Genomic DNA, 18,338 nt, shown 5'->3' on the forward strand with positions numbered 1-18,338 from the left:
TGATATTTTTAAGTCCAACTCGCTGTTGGTTCTTTAGCCAGTCTCCTTCATTCTACGTTGCCTTGACTATGTTGCTGATGGAAAAAGTTGCTATCTACCCTTCACTGATTTTAAATACCTTTATCTGATTCCCATGCAACTTCATCTGTTCTAGGCAGAACAATCCCAGCTTGGGTCTATCAGCATAATTAAATTCTTAATTCCTATGAAAATTTCAGTAAATCTTCTTTTCCCCCCTCTCTGAAGTCTCTTTCCCAACCATCAACTTCATCTTGACTCCACTTTGGTCCTGCCCCCTGTTTTTTTGCTGCCAGGATCCAGATTTCCTTTTGGATCTCTGCTATGGTTCTGAGTGTCCCAGTTGAGGAGGGCAGTCAGTCACTTGTGCATCTCTATGCAGGTGGCAACTCTCTGCAGAGATACCAGTGTGTAGCGCATCCTCCTAGGTTGCATGCATTATTTTTCCACCAGGGCACTTCTTTCAGGCCAATGCATTATCCTAACAACAGGCATCAGCCACAGTGCTCTGAGGAAATTGCCTGTCTTTTAATAGGACCTTTTCAGCCTCTGGGACACAGTGGCCTCCAGTAAGATTGCTCCTCTGCTGGCAGAGGAGAGCACTCTGGCTGTCTGGTTGGCCAGAGGTGGGACAGTCCAGATGATAGAGAAGTGTGCCACTGAGGCTCGTGGCCAAAGTTTCTGGCAGTCGTGTCAGGGGGATTCAGGTGAGGGGTAATCCCACCCAGCTGGAATGACTCATCAGACCCAAGCCCCGAAACATTGCCTGGAAGATGTTCGTACGCAACACGAGTTGTCTCTTGGAAATGCCCTCCATGCTGTGGAGATGTTTTCTGTACGGGCTTCTCCTTCTTTGCCCTTGTTTGCTGTCCCGATGTGCTGTGACGGTCTGCTCTGCCACCCGGAGGCAATAGGGTGGGAGGATGGAGGTGGGCAGTGGAGGCTCTCAACTTGGATATGTGACTCAATCCATTGTGTTCTCCATAAATATGGAGACCAGTTGATACCCTAACATTACTCGTATCTTCCCAGACAGCATCTGTAGAGAGAGAAACGGTGGTGGGGGGAGAGAGAGGAAACTAGGATCTCCTCAGATGTGACCTGCTCCAGTGAATCCAGCCTGTTCTGTATTTAATTCTACTTTCCCGTTTCTGTCTCCCTTTCTCCCACTTCCTTTCTCTGCTGGTGCTCGCACATCCGGGGGAGGGAGTCCCTGAGCCAACATCTGGGGGAGGGAGTCCCTGAGCCAACATCTGGCTGCACGTCCGGGGGAGGGAGTCCCTGAGCCAACATCTGGCTGCACGTCTGGGGGAGGGTCCCTGAGCCAACATCTGGGGGAGGGAGTCCCTGAGCCAACATCTGGCTGCACATCCGGGGGAGGGAGTCCCTGAGCCAACATCTGGCTGCACGTCTGGGGGAGGGTCCCTGAGTCAACATCTGGCTGCACGTCTGGGGGAGGGTCCCTGAGCCAACATCTGGCTGCACGTCTGGGGGAGGGTCCCTGAGCCAACATCTGGCTGCACGTCTGGGGGAGGGTCCCTGAGCCAACTTCTGGCTGCACGTCTGGGGGAGGGTCCGGCCCCTGGGCCAACATCTGGGGGAGGGCCGACCGTCGACAGCAGCAGTAACCCTGGCAACAAATGGGATCGATGGCCCGGCCTGGGCCCACGACCACCATCCTGGGGCACAGCCTGCCGATTGGTGGGCTTAGTCAGGAAGCAGCCAATTGTAGGTAGGCTTTCATTTGCAGTCGGCCAAGCGCGAATGCGATTGGGTTATCCCATGGCACGTGCTTTTACAATTGCCCAATCGTGGCCGTTGTTAGATTTCGCCAGGAACCAATCAGGCAACTTGTCGGGGTTTGAATTGAACGGCGGAGCGGTTGGAGCGGGAGCGCCGTGAGGGAGGCGGAGGCGGAGGGAGCGAGGGGACCCCGCCGCGCCGAGGCCGAGCAGCCGGTCACCCTCAGCGGCCGCGCCGAGGCCCGCAGTCCGCGTTCTCTCTCGGAATGACCTCGAAGGAGAATTACGACCCTCAGCGCCCGGGACTCTTCAAGGTGAGGGGAGGGGACGGAGGGGTGGGGTACGGGGGGGGGAGAGGGGACGGAGGGGTGGGGTACGGGGGGGGAGAGGGGACGGAGGGGTGGGGTACGGGGGGGGAGAGGGGACGGAGGGGTGGGGTACGGGGGGGGGGAGGGGACGGAGGGGTGGGGTACGGGGGGGGGGAGGGGACGGAGGGGTGGGGTACGGGGGGGGAGGGGACGGAGGGGTGGGGTACGGGGGGGGGGAGGGGACGGAGGGGTGGGGTACGGGGGGGGGAGGGGACGGAGGGGTGGGGTACGGGGGGGGGAGGGGAGGGGACGGGGGGGAGAGAGGGGGGAGGGGTGGGGTGCGGGGTGGGGTACGGGGGGAGAGGGGACGGAGGGGTGGGGTACGGGGGAGAGGGAGGAGGGGACGGAGGGGTGGGGTATGGGGGGAGAGGGGACGGAGGGGTGGGGTACGGGGGAGAGGGAGGAGGGGACGGAGGGGTGGGGTATGGGGGGAGAGAGGGGACGGAGGGGTGGGGTCAGATGGGCCACTGGGGGCGAGGGGAATGGGGGTGGGGCGTGGCACTGGGGGGAGGGAGAGGTGGGGGTGAGGGGAAGGAAAGGTGGGGGTGAGGGGGAGGGAGAATCAGAGGAGAGGTGAGGGTGAGGGGTGCAGCACCGGGGGAGGTTGGGGGAATCGAGCAGTGGAGGGAGGGAGGTGGATGGAGGATGGGGGAAGGAGGGAGTTGGAGTGAACAGGGGGCAGGGTTAAGGAGAACTGTTTTGTGGGGCAGGAGGGGTGGAGTACTTGGGGGGTGGAGGGGAGAGGTGTCCTGCTGGAGCGGGGTCGGGGGAAGAGGCGTCCTGCTGGAGGACGGGGGTTTTGCAGCACCCCCTCACCGAGCTCTCTCCCTTCCACAGCCGCCAACTCCAAACAGGGTGGGTAGTCCAAAGTATTGTTTGAAGAAGCAGCTGAGTGGGTCGTGTATTTCTGCTTCATCCTCCCTAATGCCTTTGAGGAACATGTCTAAAGCTTCTACCGTAGCAACACCGGCAACAGGTACAGCATGAAGTGTATGGAAATAGGCGAAGGGCTTTTGTGTCTGCTCTGCTATTCATCAAGGTCATGGGAGATCTACCGTTCCCTCAATTCTTCTGCACTCCTCCATACCCCTTTGTTCCTCTAGAATCCAGAAACATAGCGGTCCTTATTTTGAATGGACTTAATGCTAGCCAGTTCTGTCTATTTTTCACTTTTTATTTATTTTCGTAATTTGTAGTAACTTTTGTCTTGCACTAAACTGCTGCTGCAAAACAACAAATTTCATGTGTGTCAGTGGTAATAAGTCTGTTTCTGTCTGCACCACTAGATTATCTCTTAATTCCATTTGCTCTAAACATGTTTGGCAATCTGTGTGGTATTTCATTGAAAACTTTCTGAAATTCTCACTGTGCTTTATCCACTTGCTGCACTATTCTACCTGTTACATCCTCAAAAAAAAACACCTTGGTAGATTAGTCAAATATAATTTTTCTTTCATTGATCCATGTGACTCTCTTAAATCATTTTCTTATTTGATTCTCTGTTCTTTCTCCTTTTGTTATAAGTTTCAGTATTTCCCTACCGCTAATGTTGGGCTAACAAGTCTCTTGTTTGCTGTTTTCCCTTTCTTATCGTTTCTAAAGTAGTGTGATCATTATTAGCTCCATCCAATGCCAGAAACATTGTCCAGTTTTGTGAACATTTTACTTCCATTCAGTGTAACTTTTTTTAATCTAGAGAAACAAAGGACTGCAGATGCTGGAATCTAGATGAAAAACAAGATGCTGAAAGGGGGAGGGAAGTAGAAGTGATGTGTGGACAAAAGTGGAAGTGGGTGGCACAAGGTGGTGATGGGTAGTTGCAGGTAAGAGATGATGATAGATGTGGGGGAGGAGGGGAGAACAGATCCACCAGGGGATGGGTGAAAAGTATACAGGCAGGTGCTCCATGGGGGGAGGGGAGGGAAAAAAGAGAGGCTAGGAAAAGTAAGAAAAGAAGAGGCATGGTGGGGGGTTTTGGTTTACTGAAAGTGAGAGAATTCAATGTTCGTGCTGTTAGGCTGTAAGGTCCCAAGACAGAAAATGAGGTACTGTTCCTACAGATTGTTTCGAATTCTCCTGGCAGTGGAGAAGGCAGAGGACTGGAGTGGGAGGGGGAAGTTGAAGTGACTGGCAGCGAGGAGATGCAGATCGTGGTTACAGATAGAGCACAGGTGTTCTGCAAATGGTCACCTAGTCTGCGTTTGGCCTCGCCAATGTAGAGGAGGCCACACTTTGTTCCCACTGCCGCATGGTCCTCTGGTTCCCTCTTCCCCACTCACTCAGAGTCAGAGGGTCCCACCACCACACGGTCCTCCAGTACTCCCCCGCTAGCCCAGACACTTCTGTTCCTGCCCTACACTACTCTGCTGTCACTCCCTTCCTCCCCAGGGCCTCCCTCTCAACAAGCTTTGCCTTCTGTTGCCTCTGCTGTGTTTCTTCTCCATCTACCTCTAATTCTGCATCCCACCTTGCACCTCCTCCAGATCACTCCCAACTCCCCTTTACCCCTCCCTCTACCCTGACCTCTCCTCCTGCCCCCCCTCTTGTTCCCTCCCATCCATCCACCTCCTATCCTTCATCCCACTCTACCCCTTTACCACTCCCGACCCTTCTCTGGCCCTCACTGTAACCCCTGCTGGGTCTCTACCATCCCACCCCAACCTCCCCCTCTGAGGCTGAGGCGTCTTCTCAGCAAAGGCCAAAGCTTTGTACCTCTACGCCCTCACCTCAACAAATTCCGAGACCAGCACAATGCTGAGCTCTTTTTCTTTCCTCCACCTCTGTGCTGCTGCCTTTGGTAAGGAGTCCTCTTCCCCCTTCCGATGACCTGTTCTCCCACCTCCAGCCCTCATCTTCCACCTGGACTCCCTCACCGGGCCAGTTACTTTCCCTGGACCTATTCATGGCTCACTGTTGGCGTGACGTCAGCTGTCCTGACTTTTCTGCTCCCCTCACCCACTCCACCTCACCCCTTCTGAATGCTCTGCTCTCCACTCCCTCTGAACCAACCCTGACGTAGTCATCAAACCAGCTGACAAAGGTAGTGCCGTGGTAGTCTGGTGTACTGACCTCTACCTTCCAGAGGGCAGATGCCAACTCTCAGACACCTCCTCTTGCCTATCCCTGAACCATGACCCCACGAGGACCACCAGGATATTATCTCCTGCACCATCACAGACCTCATCACCTCAGGAGATCTGAGATCATCATCAGGAGATTTACCCCCCCACCCACAGCTACTGACATGATAGTCCTGCAACCGAGGACTGCCCGCTTCTATCTTCTCCCCAAAATTCACAAGAAGAGCTGTCCCAATAGATCTATTGTCTCCGTGTGCTCTTGCCCCATGGAGCTCGTATCCTCGTACCTGGACACTATTCTGTCCCCGCCCCGCCCTGCTCCAATCCCTTCCCACCTACATCGGTGACACCTCACACACTCTCCAACTCTTAAGTTCTCTGGCATGCACAACCTCCTCCTCACTATGGGCGTCTGGTCCCTATATACCTCCATTCCCCATCATGACGGCCTCACTGTCCTCCACTTCTTTCTTGACCAGAGACAGAACGAGTCCCCTCCCACTAACACTCTCCTCCGCCTGGCTGAAATCGTCTTCACTCTAAGCAACTTCTTTCAATTCCTCTCATTTTCTGCAGACCAAGGGTGTAGCCATGGGCACTCGCATGGGCCCCAGCTATGCCTGCCTTTTCACTGGCTATGTTGAACAGTCTCTGTCCCAAGCCTACTCTGACCCCGATCCTCAACTATCTCTGCTATGTCGACAACTGCATTGGTGCCACCTCATGCACCTTGTGTGGAACTTGACAATTTCATAAATTTCACCACTAATTTTCACCCAGCTCCAATTCACTTGGACTATCTCTGATGTCTCTTTCTCCTTTCTCAATCTCTCCTCTATCTCAGGAGATTCTTTATCCACCGACATCTACAAACCCACTGACACCCAAAGCTACCTTGATTACAGCTCCTCTCACTGTCTCTTGCAAGAACACTATCCCTTTCTCTCAATTTCTCCACCTCTGCCACATCTGCTCCCATGATGAGGCTTTCCACTCCAGGACATCAGAGATGTCCAGCAACTTTACTGACCGTGGCTTCCCTCCTACTGTGGTCAAGAGAGCTCGCACCTGCATCTCTGCTCTCACCTGCGCCCCTCCCAGATCCAACAGTGATAGGGTTCCCCTTGTCCTCGCATTTCATCCCACCAGCCTACGTATTCAACTGATCATTCTGCGCCACTTCCGCCATCTCCAATGGGACCCCATCACCTTCCCCTATCTTCCCCTCCCCACCCCATTCTGCCTTCCACAGGGACTGCGTGCTCTGCGACTCCCTGGTTCACTCCTCCCTCTCCACCCATCCTGCTCTCACCCTGGGGACTTTCCACTGCCCCCGCCATAGGTGTAATACCTGTCCTTACACCACCTCCATCCAGGGACCCAAACAGTCCTTTCAGGTGCTGCATTCGGTGCTCCAAGTGTGGCCTCCTCTACATTGACGAGACCAAACGCAGACTAGGTGACCGTTTTGTAGAGCACCTGTGCTCCGTCCATAACCACGATCTGCATCTCCCCATTGCTAGTCACTTCCACTCCTACTCCATCACAGACATGTCAGTCCTCGGCTTCTTCCAATGCCGGGAGAAGATGGAGGAACGGCACCTCGTTTTCTGCCTTGGGACCTTGTAGCCTAACGGCATGAATATTGAATTCTCCCACCAAAACCACCAATGGACACCCCCCACACCCTGCCCCAAACCATGCCTCTTTTCTCTTTCCCTGCCAATCTCTATTCTTGCATATTTTTTCCTCCCCTCCCCCCATGGGGCGCCTGCCTCCATACCGTCGGCCATCCCCCAATGGATATGCTCTTCCTCCCAACTCCCCCACATCTACCTATCACCACCCTGTGCCCACCCCACCTCCCCTCTTTTGTCCACCTATCACTGCTCTGCTTTTACTCCTATATATTGGGCTTCCTCTTCTTATCTACAGTCCTGAAGAAGGGTCCTGACCCAAAACATTGACCGCCTGCTTTTCTCCACGGATGCTGCCTGGCCTGCTGAGTTCCTCCAGCTTCATGGTGTTTTTCATCTAGATTCCAGCATCTGCAGTCCTTTGTTTCTCTAGTATATTGCAAATACTGGGTTTTCTGCCAGTGCTTGAAGTAAATATAGAATCATAGAACAATACAGCACAATACAGGCCCTTCAGCCCACAATGTTGTACCAACCTTTAAACCTCACCTAAGACTATCTAACCCCTTCCTACCATGTGGAACCTTGTCAAATGCCTTCCTAAAATCCATGTAGACCACATCTACTGCACTACCCTCATCAATCTGCCCAGTCACCACCTCAAAGAACCCTATCAAGCTTGTGAGACATGATCTGCCCTTCACAAAGCCATGCTGGCTGTCCCTGATTAGACCATGATTCTCTAAATGCCCATAGATCCTATCTCTAAGAATCCTTTCCAACAGCTTGCCCACCACAGATGTAAGGCTCACTAGTCTGTATTCCCTGGACTATCCCTGCTACCTTTTTTAAATAAGGGGACAACATTTGCCACCCTCCAATCCTCCGGTACCATTCCCGTGGACAACGAGGACTCAAGGATCCTAGCCAGCAGTTAAGTAATCTCCTCCCTCGCCTCGCGGAGCAGCCTGGGGAATATTCAGTCGGGCCCCGGGGACTTGTCTGTCCTAATATTTTCTAACAGCTCCAACACATCCTCTCTCTTGATATCTACGTGCTCTAGAACATTAACCTTACTTAAGGGAAGATCTTGCCTCACAAGCCTGATAGAAGGGAAGATCTTGTCTCTCAAGCCTGATAGAGTTCTTTGAGGAGGTGACGAGGAAGATTGATGAGGGTAGTGTGGTGGATGTGGTCTATATGGATTTTAGTAAGGCGTTTGATAAGTTTCCTCATGGTAGGCTTCTTCAGAAGGTCAGAGGCCAACGGATCCAGGGAAGCTTGGCTGTGTGGATTAGGAATTGGCTTGCCTGTAGAAAGCAGAGGGTTGTGGTGGAAGGAGTGCCCTTGGATTGGAGGGCAGTGACTAGTGGTGTCCCGCAGGGATCGGTTCTGGGACCTCTACTTTTTGTGATATTTATAGATGACTTAGATGAGGGGATGGAAGGCTGGGTTAGTAAGTTTGCGGACGACACTAAGATCGGCGGTGTTGTGGATAGTGTGGAGGGCTGTCGGTGCTTACAGAGGGATATTGATAGGATGCAGAGCTGGGCTGACAAGTGGCAGATGGAGTTCAATCCGGAGAAGTGTGAGGTGGTACACTTTGGAAGGACAAACTCCAGGCCAGACTATGGGGTAAATGGCAAGGTACTTGGCAGTGTATAGGAGCAGAGGGATCTGGGGGTTCATTATTCACAGTTCACTGAAAGTTGCCTCACAGGTGGATAGAGCAGTTAAGAAGGCCTATGGGATGTTAGCTTTCATAAGTCGAGGGAATGAGTTTAAGAGCCGTGAAGTGATGATGCAGCTTTACAAAACTCTGGTTAGACCACACTTAGAGTACTGTGTTCAGTTCTGGTCGCCGCATTATAGGAAGGATGTGGAGGCATTGGAGAGGGTGCAGAGGAGATTTACTAGGATGCTGCCTGGATTAGAGCATATGGAATATGAGGAGAGGCTTAAGGTGCTAGGGCTTTATTCACTGGAAAGGAGGAGGATGAGAGGAGACATGATAGACGTATATAAAATATTGAGAGGAACAGATAGACAGTCAGCTCCTCCTTCCCAGGGCACCAATGCTCAAGACAAGAGGGCATGGCTTTAAGGTTATGGGTGGGAGGTTCAGGGGAGATGTCGGGGAGGTTTTTCACCCAGAGTGGTTGGTGCATGGAATGCACTGCCTGGGGTGGTGGTGGAGGCAGGTACATTGAACAGGTTCAAGAGTTTGTGGGATAGGCATATGGAGGAGCGTGAGATAGAGGGATATGCGGGAGGAAAGGGTTAGATAGTGTGAGGGTGGTTTGATGGACAGCACAACATGGTGGGCCGAAGGGCCTGTTTTGTGCTGTATGGTTCTTACCAACACTGTCCTCAGCGTCATTCAAGACCCCTCTCCTGGGTGAATACTGAAGAGAAGTATTCATTGAGAACCTCCCCCACTTCCGCACTTCCAGGCACATCTTCCCACCTTTGTCTCTAATCGGACCTACCTTTACTCTAGCCATCCTTCTGCTCTTCACATACAAGAAAAAAAGCCTTGGGATTCTCCTTAACCCTACTCGCCAAAGCCTTTTCATGTACCCTTCTCGCTCTCCTTAGCCCCTTCTTAAGTTCCCTCCTTGCTACTCTATATTCCTCATGAGCCCTATCTGATCCTTGCTGCTTACACCTTATGTATGCTGCCGCCTTCTTCCTAACTAGTTGTCCCACTCTCGTCACCCATGGTTCCTTCACCTAGCTTTTCCTTCTCTGCCTCACCGGGACAAATTTATCCCTAACATTCTACAAGAGATCCCTGAACAACAACCACATCTCCATAGTACATTTCCCTTCAAAAATGTCATCCCAATTTACACTTGCAAGTTCTAGCCTTATAGCCTCATAATTTGCCCTTCCCCAATTAAATATCTTCCCGTCCTGTGTGCTCCTATCCCTGTCCATGACAATGCTAAAGGTTATGGAGCAGTGGTCACTGTCCCCCAATTGCTCACCCACCGATAGATCTGTCACCTGACCCAGTTCATTACCTAATACTAGATCTAATATGGTATTCCCTCTAGTCAGCCTGTCAAATCCGTCCTGGACACACTTAGCAAACTCTGCCCCATCTAAACCTTTGGCACTAAGCAGGTGCCAATCAATATTTGGGACGTTGAAGTCTCCCATGATAGCAACCCTGTTATTCTTGCACCTTTCCAAAATCTGCTTCCCAATCTGCTCCTCAGTATCCCCACTGCTACCGGGGGGCCTATAGAATACTCCCAGTAGAGTAACTGCTCCTTTCTTGTTCCTAACTTCCACCCATACTGACTCTAGAGAGGATCCTTCTACATTATCCACCCTTTCTGCAGCTGTAACAGTGTCCCTGACCAGTATTGCCACCCCTCCTCTTCTTCTCCCCACCCCCCCATTCCTTTTAAAACCCTGAAATCTGGGAACATTCAGTATCCATTCCTGCCCTGGTGACAGCCAAGTCTCTGCAAGAGCCACAATATCATAGTTCCATGTATTTATCCAAGCTTTCAGTTCATCACCCTTATTCCTGATACTTCTTGCTTTTAAGTAAATGCACTTTAGCCCATCCACCTTTCTACTTTTATACCCTGTACTCTGCTTCTCCTTCCTCAGCCTCTCTATATGTTAGATCTGACTTTACTCCATGCACTTCTTCCACTGACCTATCCCTCCGGTTCCCATTCCCCTCGCAAACTAGTTTAAATCCTCCCGAACCACGATAGCAAACCTGCCTGCAAGGATATTGGTCCCCCTTGAGTTCAGGTGTAACCCATCCACTCTGTACAGGTCCCACCTTCCCCAGAAGAGATCCCAATGATCCAAAAATCTAAAACCTTCCCTCTTGCACCAACTCCTCAGCCACACATTCATCTGCCATCTCCTCCTGTTCCTCCCTTCACTATCGGGTGGAACTTGCACCAACTCCTCAGCCACACATTCATCTGCCATCTCCTCCTGTTCCTCCCTTCACTATCGGGTGGCACTGGCAGCAATCCTGAGATCGCTACCCTTGAGGTCCTGTTCTTCAGCCTTCTGCCTAACTCCCTAAACTCACTTTTCAGGACCTCATCCCCCTTCCTACCTATGTCGTTGGTACCAACATGTACCACGACTTCTGGCTGCTTTTCCTCCCGCTCAAGAATGCTGTGGACCCGATCAGTGACATCCCGGACTCTGGCACCTGGGAGGCAACATACCATCTGGGATTCTTGCTTGCGTCCACAGGACCTCCAGTCTGTTCCCCTTACTATTGAGTCCCCTATCACTATTGCCCTCCTCTTCTCCTCCCTTCCCTTCTGAGCAGCAGGACCAGTCCCAGTGCCAGAGACCTGGCTACTGCCGCTTGATCCCTGTAGGTCATCCCCCTCAACAGTCTCCAAAGCAGAATACTTGTTATTGACGGGAACAGCCTCTGGGGTCCCCTGCACTGTCTGCCTGTCCCCTTTCCCTTTCTCTCTCTCCCCTGACAGTCACCCATCGATCTGCCTCCTGGACCCTAGAAGTACCTGCTCTAAGTGGGGTGACTGCCTCCCGATGCTCAGCATCTATATAACTTTCTCCCTCCCTGATGCTTCGCAGTGTTTGAAGCTGCGACTCCAGCTCATTAATTCTGAGCCGAAGTTCCTTCAGCCTCAAGCACTTACTGTGCACCGTAGCAGGGTCCACTAACTCCCACATCACGCAGCTGCAGCACATTGCCATGCCCTCCATCTGAACTAATTTTTTTTCCCTACTTAGCTGTAGTCTACTTAAAAACTTATAATAACAGTAAACCTTACCTTTACTTACCAGCTACTCAGCGGTGTTGTTGCAGATGGCCTCAGCCTCTTGATGCCGAATAGAATGATAGACAAGTGGATCTCGCCTCGCCCTTTACCGCCCAAGCCCAATCACTCTGTTACCTCTCACTCTGCTGTCCACTCCGAATGCTGATATGACAATCTTTTCCACTTTCCTTTTAAAGGAAATATTGTGCTGCAAACTATAAAATGTTTTGTAGAATACCAAGTAGAAAATAACGATGCATGTGGTTTCAATTTTTCTGTAGCTTTGGGGCCTGGAGTTACAACACCTGAAAACCAGCAACAGGTGGTTAAGTAAGTATTTCGCTTTCACAGTTTGCCTGATGTATTGGGTTGTGGTCTCTTTGCTGGATCTACACTTCCAAATGCAATTGAATTGAGGCTATGTGAATTAGTCTGTCCCAAGGACAAGATGCTGCCTTAATAGGAACTGGAAGTACTGTTTCCACCCCTGCCTAGTTTTCTGCATGGCAGAAAATGTTAGGAAGAGGAACTCGTATTCCTTTCATTTTAATTTTTTCATGTGTATTTTTGGACTTCACTAATGAACACTGATGCCTTTTGCATCAAAAGGCAATTACTTTTAAAGTGCATCCATGCTTGTATTGTGTAGTTATACTTGAACAGAATTCTCACTCTGGAATTACAGGTAGTGGCTGTACCTTGAGTCTCTACGTTGCAGTTGAAGCCAGAGGACTGTAGATATGCTGCTGTGTCAGGATAGCGTCTTTATTGCACTTGTATCAAACTGCCCAAATACTCAAACGAGGACAAAATTTGCCATATACATTGAGATTCTCAATCAGGTGGCATACTTAAAGTAGTTGTGATTTATTTTTCTTTATGAATTTTGTTTCTTTTTCTGTCTCTTGTCTTTTTTTGAGTTTTGTTACCTGAGTTTCAGTAAGTTTGAGTTTTGGATTTACAAGGAATGTTTTAATATCAGAAATTGGTGTATTGACAACTTTGACATCGGACGCCCTCTTGGAAAAGGCAAATTTGGGAATGTCTACCTGGCTCGTGAACGGGAATCAAAATTTATTCTGGCACTGAAAGTGCTTTTCAAGTCCCAGCTTGAAAACGACAATGTTGAGCATCAGCTCAGAAGAGAGATTGAAATTCAGTCTCACCTCAAGTAAGATTTATTTCTATTTTTTTCTATATCTTTCTTGGCTGTAGATTTTGAATTTGAATTTGAGATGCCTTGTTCTAGCTATCAGCAGAAACCCAAGTATTCACATTTTTGCATTGCAGCAACACAAAACATTGGAAAGAAATTGGATTGCTGGGGGTACTGTTTGATACTTTTGAGGATGGCTTACTGTACACTGGGTGTTTCATTACATTTGAAGAGGACACCTGTAAAATTAGCAAAGTTGTTCAGACATAATCATCACCTGAGTATACTTTGTAATGGGGATTCAAATTTGATCTATAGCGAGCTGGCAAATGAATCTTTCCTGCCACAGGCCTGTGCTGATTTTGTGTGTGTTTTCTTTTTTATATATATCTGATAGCATCCTGTAATGCACTTTTCTTTAATTTCAGGCATCCAAATATCTTGAGACTCTACAATTATTTCTTTGATCGGACAAGAATTTACCTTATGCTAGAGTATGCTCCTGGTGGAGAGTTGTACAAAGAGTTGCAGAAATGTGGCTGCTTCACTGAACAGAGGAGTGCCACTGTGAGTCAGTCAACAAATAATGTGCACTTACGTGAACTAATTGACCATGGTTAGGTGTCGGAGCTGAACTTATTGAACTGTTGAATTAACTAAAATTCATCCACACCAGCCAATGTTTCAATGAGTTCTTCAAAATATAATTTAAGTTCCTTATAGGTGATGTCATTGCCAATAATTCATTATTTAGCTGTTAATTTTTAGGTGAAATACTAATTCACATAGTGGAGCATAACACTGGAATGCTGGAATTTTAAAAGACTTCTAAAATTAAGTTCAATCAGATGTGTATTGTACCAAGCAATAATTGGAAATTCTAACTGGCAGATAAATCAGTAAAGCTTGCGACCGTGTGGAACAGGCTTGGAGTGAGGAACTGGTCAGTTTTAATACATGTCCATTGTCATTCTCAATGGCCACAACGTATACAATCAGGCAGTCTTGAGCACTGCTTCTGATTGAAGCCCTTCTTTGTAAAGAAGCCCTGCCTTCGATCACCACCAAACTTGCATGGATGTCCCTTATGATGGCTGAGTGAGAATGATGGTCACCTGTTCTGTGTCATGTTCCTAACTTCATTTTCAAAAAGTTACTTTGCACTAATTACCTTCGGAGCAGTGAATGGAGAGGTACTAATGATGTTTCTTTTAATATTGCAGTACATTTTGGAGCTGGCAGATGCATTGCAATATTGTCATTTAAAGAAGGTCATTCACAGAGACATCAAACCAGAGAATCTGCTGGTGGGCCTTCGTGGGGAGCTGAAAATAGCTGATTTTGGTTGGTCTGTGCATGCTCCTTCATCAAGGTTTGTGGCACATCTCATTTGCAGCAGCTCTTTTGTAAAGTATGATGAGTCCAAAATTATTTCTTTGAGTTTACTGAGTTCCACAACTGATACTTTTTAGATGTAAACTGACATTAATGAGAGCTGTGGATCTAATAACTTGCAGTCTGTATAATGTAGTTGGTAGGTTTTCCATAAATGGCTTCTGACAACATGAAATTCTGCTTGTTAGTTTGGAGCCAAAGCCTCTCCTTGTCTGCGGAAGCTGCCATCTCCTGGTGGGCAGATTTCTCACTAAGACCGCTGAATTGTTAGTTTAGGAGAAATGAAGAGATTCATTATGGAGAGAACCTAATGTGTTCATCTCATTATTGTTGCTAATTAGCTCTTGATTTAGGGGGAGCTTAGTTCAGTTGTCCTGAATACAGAAGTAAGTTTTACTTATCACCAACTTCATGCTGGGGAAATGGAAATGGTTTATTTTTCATAGATGATGTTCATCTTGGTAGCATGGACTCGATCCTTGTTTGGCACTGTACTGAGTCTAACAAGCCCTCACTGACTTGTCAATTCGAATATTTACATCAGCTTCATTCTACCTCCTTTTCCACTGACTTCCAGTGTTTGACAGTTGCCCACATCAGTGCCTGCTCTCTGCAAAGTATAGCTTACCCAGAACATTATCAGACTTGGATTCTCTTGTGCAGTGGACCATGTCTCTGTTACCCCTGGTGCTTTCAGAGCTCCAGTAGTCTCAATCCCAAAGACTAACCTTCATCTTTCTGTCTGATTCCTTCCAGAGCCTCTTTCTACCCACCCTGTGGTCTCTGGCCTTGCACAGGTTTCCTTGTTCTCTGTCTCACCATCAACATTTTTTTCAGTTATGCCCTAACCATCACAAGCTTCCCTCAAACCCCTTGTTATCTTGCCTTCCAAAGCCTGTTCCTTCCACTTGCCATTAAAAATATAGTGGGAGGTATGGGCAGGGATTTTAAATGTGCTTTTGTGATCTGGTATTGTGGAAACTTGTGCTGAGAGTACATCAGGTGTTTTCTTCAGTGTTGAACCTTGGAGGGTGAAATGTGGGTGTGGGGCACTTCAGCCATACTGTACTTCAGTGAACACGACATTGGGCCTTGCTGCTGATCTTGCTTTGAGGAGGGAGAAGATATTGTCATAATACTGTCGAGTTTGTTTTTAGCCTGCTGTAATATGATACTGCAAATTAAATCCCTTCAGAAGAAAGACGTTCTGTGGGACTCTGGATTACCTGCCTCCAGAGATGGTTGAAGGACGGATGCACGATGAGAGAGTGGACTTGTGGTCCCTGGGCATTTTGTGCTACGAGTTCCTTGTAGGTCACCCTCCATTTGAATCTGGATCTCACCAGGAGACATACAGAAAAATCTGTAAGGTGAGCAATTATACATAAAGTTATTGAGAAGTTGGTCCTCTACCTTGCAGCTGCTTGCACACATGCCTCTATCCAGAAGATATAGGAGCAGAATTAGGCCATTTGGCCCATCAAGTCTGTTCCATCATTCGATCATGGCTGCTTTGTTTTTAACCCCATTCTCCTGCCTTCTCTCTGTAATCCTCTATCAATCATGAACCTAAGATACCCTAAGATAAGATACCCAGTGACTTGGCCTCCAAAGCCCTCACAGAGCAATACAGCACGGATACAGGCCCTTCAGCCCAACCAGTCCATGCTGACCGTGGTGCCCACCCAGCTGGTCCCAATTTCCTGCATTTGGCCCATATCTTTCAGCCCCGCCCCTCCATGTACCTATCCAAGTGCTGTTTAAATGATACTGTTGTACCTGCCTCAGCCACGTCCTCTGGCAGCTCGTTCCATATACTCACTACCCTCTGTGTGGAAAAAGTTGCCCCTCGGGTCCTTCTCAAATCTTTCACCTCTCACCCTCAATCTGTTCCCCAGGGTAGGGGAGTCCAAAACTAAGGGGCAAAGACTGTTACTGTCCACCTCATCTATGCCTCTCACAACTTTATTCCTTTGAGTGTAGGAAAATGAGGGACCTGATGGAAATGTTTAAAGACCCAGCCTGGCCAACCTCTCCCTATAACTCAGGCCCTCCAGTCCTGGCAACATCCTCAAATCTCTTCTGCACTCTTTCCAGTTTAACCACATCTTTCCTATAACAGGATGACCAAAATTGTACATGGTACTCCAGGTGCAGCCTCACCAACGTCTTTTATACAACTGCAGCATAATGTTCCAACTCTATACTCCATGCTTTGACTGATGAAGGCCAGCATACTAAATGCTTTTTTCACCATCCTGTCTACCTGTGACTGCTTTCAACAAACTATGCACTTGTACTCCCAGATCCCTCTGTTCCATTGTACTATGAATGGTAGGGCACTAGGGAGTACAAGTCTTACACTGGTTTGACTTTCCAAAACACATCACTTCGCACTTATCTGTATTGAAATCCATTTGCCACTCCTCTGCCCACTTCCCTAACTGATCAAGATCCTCCTGTAACCTACGATAACCACCTTCATTATCAAAAACTCCTAATTTTGTTTCATCTGTGAACTTACTGATCAAGCCTTGTGCATTCGCATCTAAATCATTTGTATAAATAACAAAGTATCTCTGCAAGGGCCTCTGCAATTTCTTCTCTAGCCTCCCACAGAGTCTGAGGATGCACCTGGTCATGCCTTGGGGATTTATCCACCTTGATGTGCTGTAAGGCTACAAATACCTCCTCCCTGGTAATGTTCTCCAGAACATCTCCACTTGTTTCCCTTAGCTCTTGAGCAACCATGATTTTCTCCTCCGTAAACAGAGGAAATATATTCGTTTAAAAATCCTACCTATCTCTGTGGCTCAAGACATGGGCGGCCCTGCTGATTTCTAAGGGGACCTACTCTCTCCCTAGCCACCCTTTTAATATTACTATAGAACCCCTTGAGATTATCCTTAACCTTACCTGCCAGATCCATCTCAGACTCTTTTGCCCTCCTGATTTTCCTCGAGTATTCATAACCTTTTTTGTCATCATGGGATTCACCTGTCCCCAACCCTTAAACTCTTTCTGTGGTAACAAATTCCACAGATTCACCACTCTGAGTCTGGAATACATTTGGAGCACTGGCAAACTGTCCCGGACCCATAATGGTTGAAATTGTAAAGGGAGAGCCAACACTTAAGTTTGTCATTTAATAAAGACTAGGTTGATATTTCAATTTGATTATTGCAAGTGTATCATAACTAGAAATGCAAAATGCCAGAAGTGCTCTGCAGGTCGGGCAGCATCTATTAAATTATTCTGAAGGGTCTTTGACTTGAAAAGTTAGTAGTTCTTCTCTCCACAGATTAAGTGGTTAAGTATTTCTAACATTTTGGTTTTTGTTCAGATTTGCAGTATTTTGCACTTTTTAATTACCTATGCACAATAACTGAAGATGTCCAACATTTACATTTATAGGTTGAGGTCCAGTTTCAATCGAGCATGTCAGAAGGTGCAAAGAGTCTAATCAGTCAATTACTTCGCCATAATCCAGTACTGAGACTTCCCCTCAAGGACGTGATAGAACATCCATGGGTGAAGTCCAATGCCCGCAGACTCCTTCCACCTAAATGTACAACCAGTGAGAATTAACAACTGCTTCACAGATCCTGAAGATGACTGACTTGTATTTAAGACGTGATGTGTAATATACAAACTATATAGTCAATTGTTTTGTAGCTCTTCCTCCCACCCCTGACCCTGTCTGTCTGCATGTTTCTGTCATTGTTTGAACTGTGTCCTCTGGTCTGTTCACATTTGCCAGCGAATGTCTGGGTACTGGATTGTAAATTGTGTTTTCTACCCATTGCTTCAATTTTGTCCAGTTTTTAATTGTTACAAAGTCACAGAGAATTATACATGCCTCTGTTTCGCAAGCCTCATAGTCACCTCGGTAGTTCCGAATTACTGTTTTTAGTCAAAGCAGTTGTTGCTGCAATGTGAAAACTAATCCCATGTTTTAAACCTGCAGTTCTTGTGTTCATTTGCAAATAAATCAGTTGAATCCATAAACTGTTTGCTTTTTTGAAAACTTTGTTTACAGAACTGAACCTGGATGTTGCATTTTCTGTAATGGTCTAGAAAAATGGATCTGGTTCATTCTCCCCAGGGGCCCCATGTTAACAGTTGGATTTCTACATAATGACCTGCTGGTCCATGTGGTTG

The 18,338-nt window shown here is 48.2% G+C and overlaps 1 protein-coding gene across 1 annotated transcript; it reads left to right on the forward strand.

Annotated features, from left to right (window-relative positions):
* Positions 1 to 1,882: 1,882 nt before the first annotated feature.
* Positions 1,883 to 18,204, forward strand: LOC127581233 (aurora kinase C-like). The gene is made up of 8 exons (XM_052035411.1): positions 1,883 to 2,074; positions 2,966 to 3,104; positions 11,908 to 11,956; positions 12,609 to 12,797; positions 13,211 to 13,349; positions 14,006 to 14,154; positions 15,373 to 15,547; positions 17,592 to 18,204. The coding sequence occupies exons 1-8, from the start codon at positions 2,027 to 2,029 to the stop codon at positions 17,763 to 17,765; spliced, it is 1,062 nt and encodes a 353-aa protein (XP_051891371.1). The 5' UTR covers positions 1,883 to 2,026; the 3' UTR covers positions 17,766 to 18,204.
* The last annotated feature ends 134 nt before the right edge of the window (positions 18,205 to 18,338 follow it).

This window comes from Pristis pectinata, chromosome 21 (genome assembly GCF_009764475.1).
Source record: "Pristis pectinata isolate sPriPec2 chromosome 21, sPriPec2.1.pri, whole genome shotgun sequence".
In the NCBI taxonomy this organism is placed as follows: Eukaryota; Metazoa; Chordata; class Chondrichthyes; order Rhinopristiformes; family Pristidae; genus Pristis; species Pristis pectinata.